General features: G+C 34.6%; 1 protein-coding gene across 1 annotated transcript in view; it reads right to left on the reverse strand.

The window, feature by feature from the left end:
• TMEFF2 (transmembrane protein with EGF like and two follistatin like domains 2) overlaps positions 1-20657 on the reverse strand; it is a 249896-nt gene that overhangs the window by 222839 nt on the left and 6400 nt on the right. The window contains exons 3-4 of the mRNA XM_036858121.1: positions 16231-16360; positions 11442-11468 (exon numbers count right to left, since the gene is read on the reverse strand). Of these exons, the coding sequence (XP_036714016.1) occupies positions 11442-11468; positions 16231-16360 (157 nt within the window). The remainder of the gene's footprint in view (positions 1-11441; positions 11469-16230; positions 16361-20657) is intronic.

Raw genomic sequence — 20657 nt, forward strand, 5'->3', positions numbered from 1 at the left:
GAAAATGGGGGAGAAGGTTAAGTTTAGAAGAAATATATTTATTTATTTTTTAATATTAAATAAATATTTAATTAGGAATAGATCCAGTTTTAATGATCCATCTCTAAACAAGTTCTTGGAAGCATCGGTCCAGCCTTATTTAAAATCCAGTTAGTTCTCTTTTTATTCTTCTCAGAGAGAGATCAGCAAAGAATGCAAAACTAAAATATCTTCAGAACCAGTTTACTAACTGAAAGTCACTGGAATAATTCTTTTGGTTTGATTCACTGAGCCAGAATGCTGACATTATTTAAATGTATAGTTTTCCATTTATTCCTGGATTTTTTTAAAATCCCAAAGCTATAACAAGTATGTAATTTACCAGAGAAAATGAAATTGCTCTTTGTTAAGTACACATTGAAAATCATATGCTACAATATGTATGGTACATCTAGTACAGTAAAACAAAAAGCTATATTTTCAAATACAAATTTGAAACAAAAGTCAAATGCAATTTGGCATGCACTGCAGCATGCAGAGAGATACCTATGTATTAAATACTGTCTGGTAATACCTGAAATGTTCTGCTTGCTTACAAATACCAAAACAAGAGAAGGACATCTTAAATAAAACCCTAAATACAAAAATACCTTAAGAGAAAAAAATGGATTCGACTACTGCACAACCTAAGATATCTATTTGTAAAGGACCATAGACAGTGGTCAGATGGGTAGCAGACTGGTACATCTGAGATAGACAAGGGATACTCTGGAGAATATACCACAGACTCCTGAACAGCAATGAAAACCAGACAAAAAAATGTTATCTTTTTTCTTTTAATTACAGAAGTCTTCCCCACTTCCTCCCTTACTTCAACACAGTGTGTTCTCAACCCAGATCTTGTAAAATCACCAGTCAGATCACAACATTCTCTATGCTCCAGACCTTCAACAGCTCCCAGCTCACTCACAGGAAGAGCCCAACCCTATAGGAGTGTCTGCAGGGCCACCCCCATATCTCTTCCTCATCTCCAAGCACCCTCCCCCTCACTTCAGTCCAACTAACATCCGTGATCTTCTTGGAACACCCCAGTTATGCACCTGCTTCAGAGCTTTTGCATTGCAGTTCTCCTGGAAGGCCCTTCCCTCGCTTATTTGCAAGCCTTGTTCCTTCATTTCCTCCTCATCTTTGTCCAGGCCTTCCTGATCATCCCAAATATATTAGCAACCCTGTACCTTCCCTTATCCCACTTTTCCCCACTTACATGGCACTCAGCATCTAACAATCTATATATATTTTTTGTTTATTTGTTTACTGTTTGGCTCTTTTCACAAGAAATAAACTCTACAAGGGCAGGAATTTTGTCTGTTTTGCTCCTTGTTTTAAATTTTACAGATCGTAGAGGATGCCATGGTGCAATGTGCACATTTCCCCTTCTCAGCTGCTGGGAATATTGTACACAGACAGCTCCCAGAGGAGTCCCTCTCCAGGTCTAGTCTGTAGCGGAAGAGAGCCACCTGGCCAGGGGTAACAGTCTCTTTTTGGGGTCACCCACATCAGTGGTGATCAGTGGTGGGGTGGGAAGGCCCAGCCCCATCATCCTGATTAAACACAACTTACAGGGGCCATCCCATATTGAGGGCTCCTTATGGGCCCCCCTGTGGCTTTTTAAAACTGCACCAGTCCTACTCCATCTGCCCAATCGTACATCCTTCCCTCCCACGGATGCTGATCCTGAGAGCACTACTCAGTGAACTTCGAATGTACAAATCTCAGCCTCAGAGTCTACTTCCTGGGAAACCGTGCAAGGATCACAGATGAAGAAACCGAAACAGATTGTGTAAGTAACATGTCCATGGTTACATAGCTAGTAAGTGGTGGAGCCGGGACCAAACCCAGAGTCTACTTCCAAAGCCTCTGTTTTTAACTACCAGTTCCTGCTGTTACTCACACAATCATATTTTTCTCCAAGAAGTTAAAGTATATGAAATACCGGGGCTTCCCTGGTGGCGCAGTGGTTAAGAATCCGCTTGCCAATGCAGGGGACATGGGTTCGAGCCCTGGTCTGGGAGGATCCCACATGCCGCGGAGCAACTAAGGCCATGCACCACGACTACTGAGCCTGTGCTCTAGAGCCCAGGAGCCACAACTACTGAGCCCACGTGCCACAACTACTGAAGCCTGCATGCTTAGAGCCTGTGCTCTGCAACAAAAGAAGCCACTGCAATGAGAAGCCCACGTATCGCAATGAAGAGTAGCCCCCGGTCACCGCAACTAGAGAAAGCCTGCGTGCAGCAACAAAGACCCAGTGCAGCCAAAAATAAAATAAATTAAATAAATAAATTTAAAAAAAGAAAAAGTTATCAACACAAGAAGAAAAACAATGTGTAACTATGTGAAGTAATGTATGTTAACTAAGCTTTAAAAAAAAAATAAAGTATATGAAATACCTTACAGTGAATACTTATCAAAGAAAAGGAATGGGATTAGGGAAGGGAGATGAAGGGGAAAATTAATAGAAGAGAATAGATGACGAACTATTATAGACTGATGAGTATGATTAACTTAGATAACAGACCACCACAAAAACCCATAAGGGTTTGAGTACTACACTGAATAGAATAGATGGTTTCAGAAATAAAAATGAGAGTGGGAAGGGGGTAAGAAGATGGGATAATGAATCTCATATGATTGTTGATAGGATTTATGATTTATATAAACCACAGACTATGGCATCTGTCTGATATAGATGTTGCAAACAGCTACTGCAAGAGGTAGGGTAATCTTGTAGACCATAGTTTCCTTCCTTCTTAAAATTCAAGGACTGGCTTAGTTAACATATGTACTGTGGTTGGCATTGTGGGTAAAATGCTATTTTTTTTCTGATTAGCATCCACACATCCAAAGATTGCTGTTGTGATTAAATAAGTTAATGTTATGATAGTGCTTTTTATAAACCATAGAGCGTTTTACAAACAATTATACCTGAGTTAGGCATCCTTATGGATTTATCTAATTCATGCTCTGACATCAAGCAGAACTATAATAAAATCTTTCCATCTCTTTTAAAAGAATCTTTCTAAAAAGTTCAAATCCCCTTAGAAGAGCTCTGCAATGCTTAGCATCCTGATGAAAATTCTTCCTTGTAAGTATACTGAATCCCTCAAATTGTGAATCCCTCCCATTTCTTCTTTTTTAGATTTCTATGGCAGCAATATGCCTGCCATTGTAGTTTTAAGAATTATGTACTGTTTTGAATTTTAAAACGTTATTCCTTATTTCTTATTTATCTCATAGAACTGCAGTTCCTTTCATATCAACACTATGATTTCACACCCCTTCAAGGTGCAGAGCTAGCTATCTCCTCTAAATACTGTGGTTGGATTTGTAGAGTTCTTATTATCTCAGCATCAGTACTTTAGACCATGAACTTAAAAATCACTAATTAAAAGATCCAAATTTCTAATTAAACCATTCAGAGAAATTATATTCTTAAAGTAAATGGGAAAAAAGAGCAAAGGTAACAAATTCTTTTAATTTCATTTTTGATTTTTTGGAGTCCAAAGTTCTTTGTTTATTATAAGTTTTAGTTTATTATAACCATCGTTTACTATAAGCAGATATTATTCTCCTTTACCAATAAAATAAACGAATCTCTAAGGAGCTTAAGAGTAAAATCAAATAGGCATCCTTCAAGCCAATTAAAAATCTAGAATACAAATTACCTGATTCTTAACCCAAAGCCAGGTCTACCACACTGCACACAATGCTTACATTTATTTTCCTGGATATAGTTTTTAAAAACCCAAATGGGTGATTCAGAAAAAAATGTTTGTGGTATCCATTTCACATTCCCAAGCAATCTTCTCTGGAAATTCAATCAATTATTACCATTCTACTGGGAAAAAAAGTTACTTTTAAGATGGTAGTCACGTGTGAAGACAAAGTACAGCCATGTTGGTAACAAAGGCTTCTCCTCCCTTTTCAGTTTCCATCATTCTCACTTTGTTTCCCTCCTTCTTTTATATTTTTCCAATTTCATTTTCCACTATCTTCATTCATCCTACCTCTATTTCATTACTACATCACAATATTGTTTCTCTTTGAGGTATAGAGAAAGCAAAATGGATTCTACTCCATGAAAACCTGAGATAAATTTCAATTGTGGTTCAGATATCTATAAACTCATCTCCAGGCAGAAGAGCAGCTCTAAGGTGTAGGACAGCAAATGCAAGGATAGTTTCTGCTTCCTCCCCGTATGTATTGCCCTGGAAAAATCTCAAACCTTGCATACGTGGTAGAATTTTTTAGTTGAATCAGTATTTCAGATGAAGTTGCTTACAACTGATGCCTGTCAGACTTTGGCTGTAATGTGTACCCAATGGAGAAAACACATGGTGAGGCACATGTGCTTGCCAGAACTTGACCATGACAGTAAGGTGGAGAAGGTACGGATTGAGGTCAGGAAAGGGAATGGGTATAGCAACATGGAAGAAAACATTACTTAGCCTGATATAAGAATATTTTATGGAATGAATATTCAATTCCTTGTTATTTACAGTATACTTAAAAATTTATTTCTACAGGGGATTATTTCTCTTTTGATAATTAGAATCATAATTTTCCCATTGTGTGATAAGAAAAGAATTTACATGTAAATCTCCTAGAATGTAAAGAACTGTGTCATATGCAGCTTTACAGCTCCAGAAACCTTACCATGGCCCTCAGGTTACAGGAGGCTTGTTCAATTTAACTTAATTCCTGAATAGCATCAAATCCACATTAGAAACAATGGACATTAGAAAATTAGAAAGAATTTTTTAAAAATAATTTTTAAGTTCTCAAACTTGTTACAATACTGTTTTCTAGTTTTTAGCAATCTACCTATCAGAAACAGCCTAGGGTTGACAGTTTGTTGCAATGTAAATATTTCTTGTTCTATCCAAAGTATATATGAAATAAATGTCTTAATTATGTACATCCAAGTAATATTATACAAAGATAATTTGCACAGGACAATTTTGCATTAAATAGAAACATACCATAATCGATTTTGTGCGTGAAAGTCATCGTAATAACAATTATCTGGATTATTAAAATAAAAATCAGACTTTATACAAATAACGAATGTGAATTTAGTTTGATTTGTTGCTGTACATATCTGACATTAATCTCTTAATTAAAGAGATTAATTATTAAAGAATTCTCTTAAAACTATATAGTTATATAAGTTATATAAGTAGGCCCAGTGCTTCATTTTACCTCATGAATTAAAAATATACCCATTGTATCTATGCTGTATATCTTAGAGACATTTTATTTATACAGACATTATCATACAACTTCCCATAAGATGTTACTAAAATTTAATCATGAATTCTTCCAGACTTCTAGCAGGATAATATATTTATAATTATTTTAATAGTTAAAATATAGTTGTTATTTTACTGGACTTATTTTTTGTTTTTAGGGATCTATCAAAAGTCTAGTTAATCCAGAAATAATTGTTAAGAGTAATATGACAAACCCACAGCAAACATCATTCTCAATGGTGAAAAACTGAAAGCATTTCCTCTAAGATCAGGAACGAGACAAGGATGTCCACTCTCACCACTATTATTCAACATAGTTCTGGAAGTCCTAGCCACGGCAATCAGAGAAGAAAAAGAAATAAAAGGAATACAAATTGGAAAAGAAGAAGTAAAACTGTCACTGTTTGCGGATGACATGATACTATACATAGAGAATCCTAAAACTGCCACCAGAAAACTGCTAGAGCTAATTAATGAATATGGTAAAGTTGCAGGATACAAAATTAATGCACAGAAATCTCTTGCATTCCTATACACTAATGATGAAAAATCTGAAAGAGAAATTATGGAAACACTCCCATTTACCATTGCAACAAAAAGAATAAAATACCTAGGAATAAACCTACCTAGGGAGACAAAAGACCTGTATGCAGAAAACTATAAGACACTGATGAAAGAAATTAAAGATGATACCAACAGATGGAGAGATATACCATGTTCTTGGATTGGAAGAATCAACATTGTGAAAATGAGTATACTACCCAAAGCAATCTACAGATTCAATGCAATCCCTATCAAATTACCAATGGCATTTTTTACGGAGCTAGAACAAATCATCTTAAAATTTGTATGGAGACACAAAAGACCCCGAATAGCCAAAGCAGTCTTGAGGGAAAAAAATGGAGCTGGAGGAATCAGACTCCCTGACTTCAGACTATACTACAAAGCTACAGTAATCAAGACAATATGGTACTGGCACAAAAACAGAAACATGGATCAATGGAACAGGATAGAAAGCCCAGAGATTAACCCACGTACCTATGGTCAACTAATCTATGACAAGGGAGGCAGAGATATACAATGGGGAGGGGACGGTCTCTTCAATAAGTGGTGCTGGGAAAACTGGACAGCTACATGTAAAAGAATGAAATTAGAATACTCCCTAACACCATACACAAAAATAAACTCAAAATGGATTAGAGACCTAAATATAAGACTGGACGCTATAAAACTCTTAGAGGAAAACATAGGAAGAACACTCTTTGACATAAATCACAGCAAGATCTTTTTTGATCCACCTCCTAGAGTAATGGAAATAAAAACAAAAATAAACAAGTGGGACCTAATGAAACTTCAAAGCTTTTGCACAGCAAAGGAAACCATAAACAAGACGAAAAGACAACCCTCAGAATGGGAGAAAATATTTGCAAATGAATCGACGGACAAAGGATTAATCTCCAAAATATATAAACAGCTCATTCAGCTCAATATTAAAGAAACAAACACCCCAATCCAAAAATGGGCAGAAGACCTAAATAGACATTTCTCCAAAGAAGACATACAGACGGCCACGAAGCACATGAAAAGATGCTCAACATCACTAATTATTAGAGAAATGCAAATCAAAACTACAATGAGGTATCACCTCACTCCTGTTGGAATGGGCATCATCAGAAAATCTACAAACGACAAATGCTGGAGAGGGTGTGGAGAAAAGGGAACCCTCTTGCACTGTTGGTGGGAATGTAAATTGATACAGCCACTATGGAGAACAATATGGAGGTTCCTTAAAAAACTAAAAATAGAATTACCATATGACCCAGCAATCCCACTACTGGGCATATACCCAGAGAAAACCGTAATTCAAAAAGACACATGCACCCGAATGTTCATTGCAGCACTATTTACAATAGCCAGGTCATGGAAGCAACCTAAATGCCCATCGACAGACGAATGGATAAAGAAGTTGTGGTACATATATACAATGGAATATTACTCAGCCATAAAAAGGAACGAAATTGAGTCATTTGTTGAGACGTGGATGGATCTAGAGACTGTCATACAGAGTGAAGTAAGTCAGAAAGAGAAAAACAAATATCGTATATTAATGCATGTATGTGGAACCTAGAAAAATGGTACAGATGAGCCAGTTTGCAGGGCAGAAGTTGAGACACAGATGCAGAGAATGGACATATGGACACCAAGGGGGGAAAACTGCAGTGAGGTGGGGATGGTGGTGTGCTGAATTGGGCGATTGGGATTGACATGTATACACTGATGTGTATAAAATTGATGCCTAATAAGAACCTGCAGTATAAAAAAACAAACAAAACAACTAATACTAAACTTTCATTGGGTTATTTGTATGGAAATATGTTAATATAAATGTTTCAGACATAAAAAAAAAAAGAGTAATGGAAAATATTCATGGTCTTATCTTTATAATATGACTGAAAGACAATGAAAGAAAAGCAGGTGTTAAAAATTATCCCTTAATCACCCACACACCCTTAGATTTTGAAAGGAGGCTCCTTTAATACTTCTTCCTTACTGCAGTGTTTGTTGCTTAAGGAAGTCTGTGGGTGGAGAAGATGTTATTAACCCTCCTACACACACCTGTTTTCTTATTTACAACATTCAATCTCCACATATATAAGTACTTGAAACACCAACCCCTTTCTTTCTACTACTTTCTAAAATTCTTTGGAATTTGGTCCACACATGACCACATACTACCTTCCTATCGGACATATATAATTAGTTATAATTTATCCTGAATTGATTTTTCAAGTATGAGGCTATCCAAAAGATTCTTTGATGTAGATGCCTTTCCAACTAAACATTTTTGTTTGGAAACAAAGAATTCCATAAACAGCTGGTCTTATGCTCAAAATTAATAATACAAGATTATTCTTTGTATTAATGAGTTTTCTTAAACACTAAAACAAGAGGATACAGTCACTGAAATGGGAAAAGCCAACCTTTAAGATTTGTATGCAGTATTTGTTTATTACTCTACAAATTACCTTGATGAATGAATGCACATTTTGCAGACCATGTTGAAGACACGGTAAACATGTTTTACTAAATAAAGTAATAAGCCCTTTGAATTGTTTCATCTGAATAAACAAATCGATAGTTAAAGATTTTTAAACCCTCTATAAAATGTATACAAACAAGTTAACGTAAATTTTATGAAACATTTAGATCCCTTTTATATTGTAGTAAAAATGTTCCCTCAAGTGCAGTAAATGACAGATATGACCTTGTGCAAATGAGCTAAACTTAAATTATTTTAAAAATAATCAGGTCTAATCTTCAATGCTAATGTAATATTTATTCGTTTAAGAATATAGGACAATCTAAAAAGTAAAAATTGATGTATTTTTTAAGTGATTTTGGATTTGGAGGTTTAATGATATCATTTATGATAGTCATACACATAAGTGTTTTCCAAATAAAATTGTTCGCTTCACTATTCAGATCAGTGCACTCTATTTGGGAATTATATTAACTTTTGTTAAAAGAAATTAGAAAAATAACCATTAACCAGCCAAAGTGCTTGCAAAGATGCCCCAATTATTAACCAAATACACGTTATTGAGACTATATCCTACAGAGACTGGTTAGAACGATCACTAGCTAGAATTGTTGGATTAACCAAACAATCACAGGTAATTCAATCACTTCTGGTTAATTCAAAGGAAACTGATTCTGGCTCCTCTGATATTTTGGTAATAGGAACTCAGTCAGAATACAGAGCAAGTCCGTCCTCTGTATAGCAGAGGTAGCAAGTCAAACGTATTTTATGTACAATCCAATGGATATGTGAAATGGAACTGTGCAGGTCTCTCTATGTTTTTAGGTTCTAGTTATTAAGCTTTTTGTCATTTTGTACTAGAGTAAAAAAATCACAGAAAATTAAAACCATTAGTATTTCAGAGCAAAGTAACACATAGAGTAGAAAAAATTAATTCAGTAAAAACAAAACAAAAACACTGTTGTGTCTCTGACTAAAAATGAAAAAGGATTATGCAGCTAGAAGTAAATACTCATTTACCACAACTTTCAGATCAACTCTTTAAAAAGAATACAACTCAGAATTAAATGGGTTATATGCTATTTTTTCTTCTCAGAGCAAAGGTTATATGCTTTTTTTTCTTCTCAAAGCAATTATCTCTTAAGAATTTGCTTTGTTTTTTTTTGTTTTTCTCCAAGTTACTATAAAGTACCTATAATTGAAAGGAAGAGTAAAAATACAAAAGGAGAAAAAATAAATGAAAGTAGTTTCTAACTAATATATGAAATTTAAGTTATAAATGTCATATTCATGAAATTAAAATGATTTCCTAAAAAATCACCTTATTCAGATCACAAGATAAAATGATGAACCTAAGATTTCAATATAAAATGCAACAAGGAGGAGTGAGGTTGACTTCACTGTCAATTGCCTGTGCTAATTACAGTGAACGAAAAACTGGAAACTAGTGTCTGAATATCCACTACACCTTATTAAGTAAATGAAGAAATGATGTATGATATGAGGAGAAGACTCAATTAGAAAAACGTATACCATGATGCTTTAACAAAAGGAGCAATGAAGACACTCTGTTTTGTTTTTAAAGATGCTAAAAAATTAACGAGACATTGTGTGAACAGTGGAACAGTTGAAACAACACAGTATCTGCCAAATTAAGTAGTCTACACATAAAACTAAATAGCTGGAAAATATATAGAATTTTGCATAGACCTGCTTCCTTCCAAAATCAACATTTAAAAAAATTGATTAATTTCTTAATATTCCAATAGTGAAATATCTACTCAAGGAACTATCTTTTTTCCTTTCTTTTTCGCTTTAAAATTTAATTTTCTTAGAGCTCTTCTTTTCAAAACTTCTAGGGAAGTTTTCTTGCGAATACTATATTAATCAGCTAGAGAAAAAAAATTTTATTAGAAATAGTAAAAGACTGTCTTAACATCAAATGACAGCCTAATGTCATATGCCTAATGACATGGAAATAAATTCATACTCTCACGGTACTGAGTCTTGACTCCTATTCAGTTTTAGTCTTTAGTCTTTAGAAAAAAAATTGTGCTCCAATATGCTGCTCTAATTTTATTCTCTGGGTGTTGCTTATTTGAACTAGTTAAGCCTTTCATTCATTACATAGGGCGACTTGATAAATTTTTAAAGTGTTGCCCAAACCAGATAAGATGAGCAGTAGAGATCTGACTTTCCTGACTCCAAGGCCTTCGTTTCCTCATCTTTTATCAAATTCTTCATTTAAAAACTAAAATTTACTTGAAACATACATTTAATCATTTTATACAACTTCAGCGAGGCCTTGAGAGAATGTTTATGTTTTACTCATTCTGTTTTCATTATTATTGTTGAAATTATATTTAGTTGTTTCTATTTTTTCTTGTTGTGTATAAAGGTAGAATTTTGTTTGGATTTCATTTGGAGAAGCAGTTTGGGAAATTTACAATGAAGGTTCAATCCATAAATAAAATCTTATTTGACAGTAAGTATGTCAGATCAGATTTTGAAAGTTTCTGCCTGTCTCTTATCTTACATACTTCTTTAAACACACAACTAAATCATGAAAACATATATCTTGTTTTAGTAAAAATAACTATAGATTAATTTAATCAAAGAAGTAAAGACACTATCTTATTTTCACTGGTTTAAAGTTTATCTTTTTTACTTTTATGAACTAAAGCTCCTTCAGTTTCAAACTATTAATTTGATAATTATGTTCTTATATACATGATAGTTCTGTATGTGTTAATATCAATACCTTGTAATTATATATTTTAAAAACCCAATATTTAAATTATTTTCTCATGAGTTTTCTGTCCTGCCAAATATGATTGGAGGCTTCTGTTAGGAAGTTTGACATGCAGATTTATCTCAAAGTTAACTCAAACACAAACACATAAATGAATGTGATATATTCATAAATACATCAAATAATTTGCATGGTATATACATTTACTTAGTATGGAGAATGATTGTTTTTGTCTTCCCTTTCCTAGAATGCAAAATGTGAATTCGTCTCAGATATTTGAGATGGCAAATACATAAGTAAATATCCATGAATAATATCCACATGTAAGTCTTCAAATATATAAAAAGGCAACTCCTACCTCCATCTCCAGATCCTGATCCTGCATCTGGGGGGAAAAAAGGAAATAATTTGTTTATGCTTGAAAAACATATTCAAAAAATGTGTATGACTTTATTAAAAAAAATTCATGTTTACTTTCTCCATTAATACGGTACTATAATTTTAAAAAATTACTAATATTTAATTTGAAAAACATTCACATCAATCTAATTTCTATACTATAACTTATAAAATAAATTCTTTATTATTTTCATTCTTAAACTTCATGAACAAAGTATTATCTAGCTTTGGAATAATTCCTAAACTTGACTATGTTAAAACTTCTCATTTTTATTTTAATCAAGATGAATTTGGTGCCTTTAACACAAAAAATTAAAAATGAGATACTTATAGCAATCAGTGAGACTTAGAAATTAAACAGTCTAAGACTTGTGGCAAATAAACACATAATTAAGGCTTATATTCTTGTACATTGCATTACAAAGGGAAAAACAGTTTAAAAATGAATATCTTTTTATATAAGAGCTAATATGTTTTCCAAATACCACAACTGTGGGTGAGTCTATCTGCACCCAAAAGCATCTTTCAGTTTTGAAATCAGTGGAAGAGTGAGCTTAACTTTTGCCTTTGTGATTAAAAGTGGCTATACCCTAAGCGATGCTGGCAGAAAAGACAATAACCTCCCTCTGCCTTTCTCTTTCTCCACGTTTCTCCCCTCCCTCCCACATAATTACAACTCCTGAAAGTTGTCAGTTTCTGAGAACTCATTCCCTAGAAACACTCTATTTCCTAGTTTAGAGTCAAGACCATGGAGTTTCCATTTGCTTCCACCTGTTAAGTGGAGACATCATCTTCCTTCTGTCTCCCCACTTCATTCCATTCTAAATACATTTGGCTATATATTTTTAATGTTAATACTGGGAAATAAGACTAATACTAGTATTCTTTGTCTGATATGTCCTCAGTTTACATTGAAATCTCAACCAGTGTTCAAGGTTCAAGACCTATATCAAATGCCACTGCTACGAATTAGTGTTTGCTGTTTTAGAGCAATTAAAATAAACTACTACTTCTACTTGTTTGCCTCCATGACACTTTATTGAGAGGCACTCATAGAAAGAGGCGTGATGTATGAAAATCTACAGAAGGCTGACACAGGGAAGAATGGATGCCTCCCCAGTAGTTTTCTTTGTCATTATGTTAGACATTAGCACTGTCATGAAGGAGCAGTAGTTTGAATTGTCAGCCTTGGTGGAGACCCAGACTAACTAAATTCACAAGGTTTAACCCTTTATTAAATCAGAATGTCAAGTCATTAACTGCTTACATGACTAAGGAGCAAGTCATTGGGCCAGGCTATCCTTTCCTTAAAGGCAAGCTAATTGGTAAAACAATTTATAATAAAAACCCTTCTTAGTAAACGTAGACTCAAATAAGGATTCTAATCATAAGATTTGATTGTTTTAAGGTAACAGATAAAGAAAGGCTGACGCATTCATCTCTATAATAGGAAAATAGTCCTGTCAACTGAACTGAGTCCTAAGTCACAGCACAATCACTTTGGACAGGACAGTGCTTGAATGGTCAACATTTGTCAAGTCTCCTTTTTGTATCTTTTCACAGCTAGAATTTTAACTGACTTTATCTGAATTAATTTGAAAGCTTAATTCAGTATTACTTATAAAATCATCAGAGGCTAATAACAGGTTGTACTATTAACAGCATTAATACATTCTACCTGTGTTTTAGTTGAATGTGTATAGTTTCTTATTCCTTTCCCACTAAGTGTAAACGTCTTTAAATCAAGAGCCATGTCTTGTTTAGCTCTCTATACTTCCACACACATAATAGAAAATGCATAAAAGCTTATGTATTCCAAGCTCCAAACATACTCATTGGATAACATAAGGAACATTATTCAACCTTCCTAAGCTTATTGGTCCTCTAGTCAGTGGGTATACTAATGTCTATCTCATTGGACTATTTTGAGGATAACTGCACAACAGCACATTTTAAATGCTTATCACTATGTCTAGAACATAATAATTAAAATTTTGAGTGAACATCTTGCCTATTCATCTATATGTTTTCTGCTAAGTACATATGGCTGGAGAAAATCAAGAAAAATGGCAGTAGTATTTTGGCTTGTATTCCCCATGTATGTTTCTAAAAATCAAGGACCATGATTCTTAAGACAATTTGTGTTTGATTTGACCCAAATTAAGTAGCTAGTGAAGAAAGGAGGAATAGACTGAAAAAAAATGGTCACTTAAGTCTATGGTATCATTATAAAATAGTGATGGGAAGCTTTAATGGTTTCTTCACTATAAAATGAATCATCTTTGCAAACCAGAGACAAGTAGCCTACTAAAGCCTTATTAGTGAGACAGAAACACCTAAGAAAAGAAGTCATGCTGTTGCACCTGAATCTGGGCTTCTAGTCAATACATTTCTTATAAGGCAAAAAAGTGAAATTGACAGTGAGGCTATTGAGCAGACTGCCCAATAGGAAACCATTTTCCAGACAAAGAATGATTTGTAAGTTCAATGAAATGTAATAAATATAAAGTTATATCTTCTACTGCCTTTTATTCCTAGAGATCACAACTTGTCACCTCCATTCAGTGTCAAATAGCATTAAAAAAAAAAAAAGGAAAATCTATGAAGAAAAGAATGAGAATCTCTTTTAGATCAAAAGTCAGAACTCCAATTTATTTACAGTCAGACCTGGTTAATCAAAATTACTTTGGTCCCGCCATCATTATTCAGATCAAAACGCTTTTAGATTTACAAGTCAATGGAAGATGCATTCAGCGAGACCAACTTACTAATTAAATCCTGCAGAAATCTAAGTCTGTGAATAAGCTAGGGATGGATTACTCAGTTGTGATTAAATTTTCTACTTAGTCAAGTGTTTATTTTCATAGTACAACCAACACATTAGGGACTAGAATGGAAAGACTGAATGAATCAGAAGAATGTGACTGCATGTGCTGACGAGAACTTGGAGGTTGGAAAGTAAGAAAGAGAGATTTTGCTACCATTGTTAGCCAACCCATAACTTCATGACTGCTTATTGTGACTACTGCCCACTGATCCTCATTGGCTATTGTCAGAGACACACAGATATCCTATGTGATCTTGAATAAGCAAATCCATTCCTCAGTACTCTCTAGTATTTGCCTACATCATTCCTGGTCCAATAACTCTCACACGTTGCTCTTATTTCCATGCATTACTTCTCACTCATAGATTGAATGGCAATGATCTGTTAGCTCTAGTAAATAAGCAAGTGGTGCACCAGTCCAACTTGCCTCCCAATCACCCTTGCAGGAAGGACATCCACATTGTGAGGCAAATAATCAAATAGGAGAAAAGACTACTTAAAAACCAAAACCAAAACGAAAAAGCCTACATCATTGTCCATGAGGAATGATACCTTTCTCTTCTGCTAATTCTTAGAAACTTCGGTAGTCACCAGTACAACCTGGAACATTGTCAACTGCTAACAATCAATAGGCCTAAGATAATCTTTTAAAGCAGCAGTCTCCAACCTTTTTGGCACCAGGAACTGGTTTTGTGGAAGACAATTTTTCCACGGACAGGGGTTGGGGGGATGTTCAGGCGGTAATGCAAGCGATGGGGAGCAACGGGGAGCGGCAGATGAAGCTTCGCTGGTTCGCCCTGGTCTGTGGCCCAGGGGTTGGGGACCCCTGTTTTAAAGAATATGAGACTTTCTCTTGCTCATTTACCACCCTGCCCCAGCCATCATACACATAATTTTTAATATAATTCCCTAGAATAGAAATACCTGTTATCTGAGAGAGACTTTCAATAAAATAGACCTTTCTTGACACTATTCTATATTTCCAATTTTGAAGAAAGTCCTTATATCATTATTATTTTCCTTGAATATGCTTATACCTTCCAATTCCTCAGAAATTATGACTTTCCAGAAAGATGTTTATTTGCCATTAAGAACAACTATCAAGGGACACTAAAGTTTCTTTAATATATGTGACTTTAATGTTTCAAGCCTAACCTGAAAACTCAGCTTCATTTTACAGCATGGTTTTATCAAGTTGGGCTGTATTCCTCTTTTTTTTTTTCCTTCCTGTAATGCTATTCAGCTCTAATAACCATTGTACTCAAAAGGAAAACCTGAAAAACCAAAGAGCCTATGAAGTCACTCTTCTTCCTTACTTTCTTTAGAGCATTCTTGGTACAATATAACTAAAAAGCTTTGTGGGAGCCCAGGCTGACTGTGTCAGAAAGGACAGATGTCATTAGAAGTCATGTCTATCACCAATACATTCTTTAATATAATCTGCTCACTGTTAAGAGGAGCATTTTGCAGGGCTGCTAAGGTTAGACACATCTTAACTTCCAAACCCAAATCTGCAAACTGCCTCCCACCAGATGATCCTATTGTTACAAACAAACAAACAAACTTTATTCATGCATAGATAAGTTTCTTATGTTTGGAAACTGAGCAGTCAATCTAGATTTCTAATTCTGTTATTCAGCTGTCTGTACTTCATTAAATAACATACATATTAAAATCTACCAATGTCCTTATGGTACATTTATCTTTCTTCCAGAAGTGACTTGAAATGTAAAAAGACATAGAATAAGAATAATGCATACTTTGTACGAAAGAATAAGAGGCTTGTCTAGCTAATAATATATAGTCTGGATTATTTATTTGGATAACAATAAACAGGACATAACGTGAAAAGCAAGACATGGTTTTTGGATTCAGAATCCATTCCGAAGGTTTTCGGGAGTCTTCAGGATCACATACATACCTGTGGCACATGATCCTTCAGACACCACCAGTATCTCACTCTGCTGTTTGCACGCAGCCTGCCGCAGGTAACACTCATTCTGGTAGCTCTCCCCATTGGAGCCACACACAGGCACATAGTCACTGTTGCACTGGGGAGCACACAGATGTAAGCCTATGGTTAGTACTGGAGTCTGCATGCCTCTGACATCTTGAACAGAAATCATCATTTACAAAAGAAAGCACTTGTCTTCATTTTCAGTGATCCCCCTTGTATCCAGCAAGTCTTTGACTTTGTAAGGACACCATTCAAAGATACACAAAAGCAGCGTCAATTCATCTGATTCAGATAGGGGGAAAAAGAGCTTCTAAATTGATCAGGCAATTCCAACAAAGTGATAGGACAAGCAATAATAAAAAGATATAACAACAAATGCATCAATATTATTTAATTTTGTTTCTGATATGTGGCCCATATGGTTTGGTGGAAAAAAATCAGAACATGTTACAGTATTCAAGCTATTCAAAAATAGTGTCTGTGTTTGGAGCAGAAGTATATAGCTGAAATGCCAAAGAATTCAGTTACTCCTTAGTATGTTTTTCCTCTGTTGAATTTGAATCTTTACAAATTTCTAAATATTTGGATAAGACATTTGAATTCCTAATTAATTTTTCATATATTTTTAGACCATTGGATGTTGATGTAGATACAGTGTAGAAAGAAACAACAGACCATGGAATACAGAAAAAAAATCAACAACTACTGAACCATATGTAAACTTGATTATTCAAAAGTATGACTTAACCTATATTTCATAAAACAAAAAGTTCATTTTTAAACAACCTCATTACAAAAATGTACACATTTTACAATGGAAATTAGGCAACCTACAAGGTGTACTCATGATAATGTAATCACACTCTAAGGCATTAGAGATACTTGGCTGTGTTCTATACCTGCTAATTACGCCACTGATGTGATTATCTACAGATGCGTTACATCGTTTAATTTTAACAAATGTAATGATCAAGACGATTATTTATAAATACTCACCCATGCCAGAAACTAAGTAAAACAAATCATACATATACATGTATGTGAAAACACTTTTCTGTTTTTTACTTCTTATTAAAATATTTGGATTTTTGATGTGCTAATTCATAACACATATAAAATAAACCAATAATTTAGTGAGATGGCTAGGGTTTTAATATATATGATAATAAACCTAAAACTCTATCAAAAGTTAAATTCAATTCAAGGATTTATGGAAAAAAGCAAATTCTCAATATGGTTATAATCTGATGATAAAAACCTGAGATTCATTTTCTTACTCTATTTTCTTACAATATCTGTACTTCCTTACCAATCAACCATTTAGCTCTTGTTCGTTGCCTTTTTGTAATAGCTTAACCATCCTAACCATTTTTTAAATGGTATAAGACAATGTTCTCTGAAATGACAGTTTTTTGAATCTGACTTTACAACTATTATTGAAAAACTTAAATATAATTTTTAACTAATAGTTATGTACTATTCTCCTAATAGTAAATTCAAATTGTATGACACTCATAATCACCGTAATTGCTAACAGGATAATTTAGATACTAAATCATATCTATTTAGAAATTATTTAAATATGATTAAAATGATTGAAATATTTTAAATATGACATATTTTTAAAATCTTTATTTCTACAATTTCTAATCTAGACATTCTGGAAGGTTCTATATAATAATTTCTTTCCACAGTTACACTATATGGCTACCAGACTCAGTCTATCTACAATATTATATTTTAAAAACTATTTTGTTAGGAACTTTTCACTCAGGAGGATCTCTAATTCAGTAGGCAATTCACTTCTGACCAGGTGATACCTGTGTAAGGGCTGTCTTCCACAAGCTTTCCAAATATATATATACCTGAAAACTGACCTACCATAAAACTGAACATCTTTATCACTACTGAAAAAAAAAAGGCAATAAGAAAATGTCAGTAAAGAGTTGAGTTTTCCAATAAGCAATACTGAAGAGACACCAAATAAATGGAGGTGGTGCTCATGTCAGAACCATGGCCAGGGAGGCAGGTGGATGTACAGGTGCTTGATAAATGGGCTGTGTTCAGCATCGGGGACAGGAGAATGTAGGGAGGATTTATGAGGACCCACTACCACTACAATGGTATCTGAGAACATGGAAGAGGGACAAGAAAGAAGTGACCAGCTGGTGACATATTATAGTCAGTAGACTTGCTGACCTTTTCAGTAGGCAGATGAGAGTCATAATTAGTGTGAACGGCTGGGCTAGTTAGCTTCTCATGCTTGGTTCCTAGCTTCTTGTCCCAGGTTACCTTTTTTTTTTTTTTTTTCCCCAGGTTACCTTTTAATCTCCATCTCCAGCCCTGGTTACAATACTTTGTGTGTAGATTACTTGGGCCCATGTTTTCTTCTCTCTAATACCTAGAATTTCTCTATTTATCCTTCTCATCTACTTCTGTAGATTATTCAGATGTAATCAGAAGATGAGGAGTGAGGGGTGGGAAGTATTTATTATCTCTGTCAAGTGCTAGTACACAATGCTGATATGCATCTTAAAATATCGAATAAACTGATAAAGTGCTCATATGCCACTTCTGAAGGATGTAGTAAGCCAAATGTGAACAGTGCTAAAAACAGAGCTGCCAAGTTCTATGCACAAGCCAAAAGGAAGATTTGTATGGAGTTGAAAAGAGCTTAACTGTAGATAATCAGCACGATGTATTTGGCCCTTACTACCATGACTTGCACTCATTAAAATGAATAACACATGGAGGAAGCATACTCTAAATCATTAAGGCTCAGGAGTGGAAGTCTGTTCCCAGGTTCTCCCATTTCTCTCACTGCCTTAGTGTAGGACCTTGTGTATATCACTCAAAAATGAAATATTTAACAAGTTTATAGCTTAGTTCCCCCATTCGAAATGGTTAACTGGGGCATTTGGGAGGATTAAGAGTCATGTTTCAAAATGCTTTGGAATACTCATTTATAAAAAGAAATGTAAATTATATGCCTTTCATGATCTATATTTTAACTAACAGAGTTACCATCTAACATCGACACTGAAGCATGCGTATCTAAAATTAGAAAAACAAAGGAACACAGGCTAACCCTAAGTACAAAAAAATAAGCTAACTACTACATTAAAATATGCCAAATTATCGGAAATAATTTTCAGTGGTAATCATGAATACTGCTCAGTTTCAGAGGAAGGGACAGATTCAGATGTTAGGTGACTTGCTAAAGGCCACATAGTTGGCTGGTAGAGAAAAAACAAGACTCAGGGCCAGATGGTTAAGCTCATAAATGTATGTGTTGTCCAAACTTCCTCTCAGGGGAAAAGTGATTCTGCTTCCTTCAGATGTTTTAAAAATCTTAAGTTTATTTTCCAAATATGCGTTTTTTCAGTGAATGATTTTGTTCCAAAATGTCCACATTGCTTAAGAAAGCAGCAACATGTCACACCAGTGGATTCAATGAATACACGGAATTTGTTTTGCTACAAATGAACAAAAAATTTATGTGAGAAATTTTTCATATGATTTATTGCTTGTTTGGTTAATAAGAATTTCTTTTAACTGAGATTTCAGCAACTAGAAGCTATGTATAACTTACATTTTATATATTGTCGGCACCTTCCATAGAGTCTGGCATATAGAAGGCGCTCCACAGATGTTAAGTGAGTTCTGTTATATTCCCGGTTGTCAAAGGCTTAGGAATAATGGCTTAGGATATGGCATGTTTCTCTTCCAAAAAAGAAAGAGATAAAAAAACCCACATATGTCCCAATCCTTTGATCATTCCATAGGTAACTTTTACTTCTCTGTGACTACATTTTTTCATTATGGAAAATTTTTTATGATTTTAAGTGAGTGGGCAGGCCTGCGACTATGGTGAAAGTGACTCTGTGTGACTTCTGAGGCTAGGTCGTTAAAGGATACAGCCTCTACCTGGCTCTTTCTCACTCACTGGATGCTTGCCATTGAAACCCAGCCACTGTGCTATGAGGAAGCCCAAACTAGTCCAAATGGAGAGATCCACATGGAGAAGGACCAAGGTCCCCAGCTGACAGTGCGGTATATGAGTGAGAGTCCTGAGAAGAGTACAGAACCAAGTCTTTGAGTTCCCTCCCCGGCTCAGCTAACGCCAAGAGGAGCAGGAGGTGAGCTGCTTCCATTAAGCCCTGTCCAACTGCAGATTCACGAGCAAAATAAATGTTCATTGTTTTGAGCCACTAAGTTCTGGGCAATTTGTTATACAGTCCTAGTTACTGGAACAATTGCAGATCTAAAGTGTGGCTTATTAAATGAAAACATTTCACATTTGAATTAAATGATACCTGAAAAACATAAGGCTTCATCATATTTTTAAATTATAAAGTGATCATTGATCATTACATACTAATTGATATGAC

This window comes from Balaenoptera musculus, chromosome 7 (assembly GCF_009873245.2).
Source record: "Balaenoptera musculus isolate JJ_BM4_2016_0621 chromosome 7, mBalMus1.pri.v3, whole genome shotgun sequence".
NCBI classification, from domain to species: domain Eukaryota; kingdom Metazoa; phylum Chordata; class Mammalia; order Artiodactyla; family Balaenopteridae; genus Balaenoptera; species Balaenoptera musculus.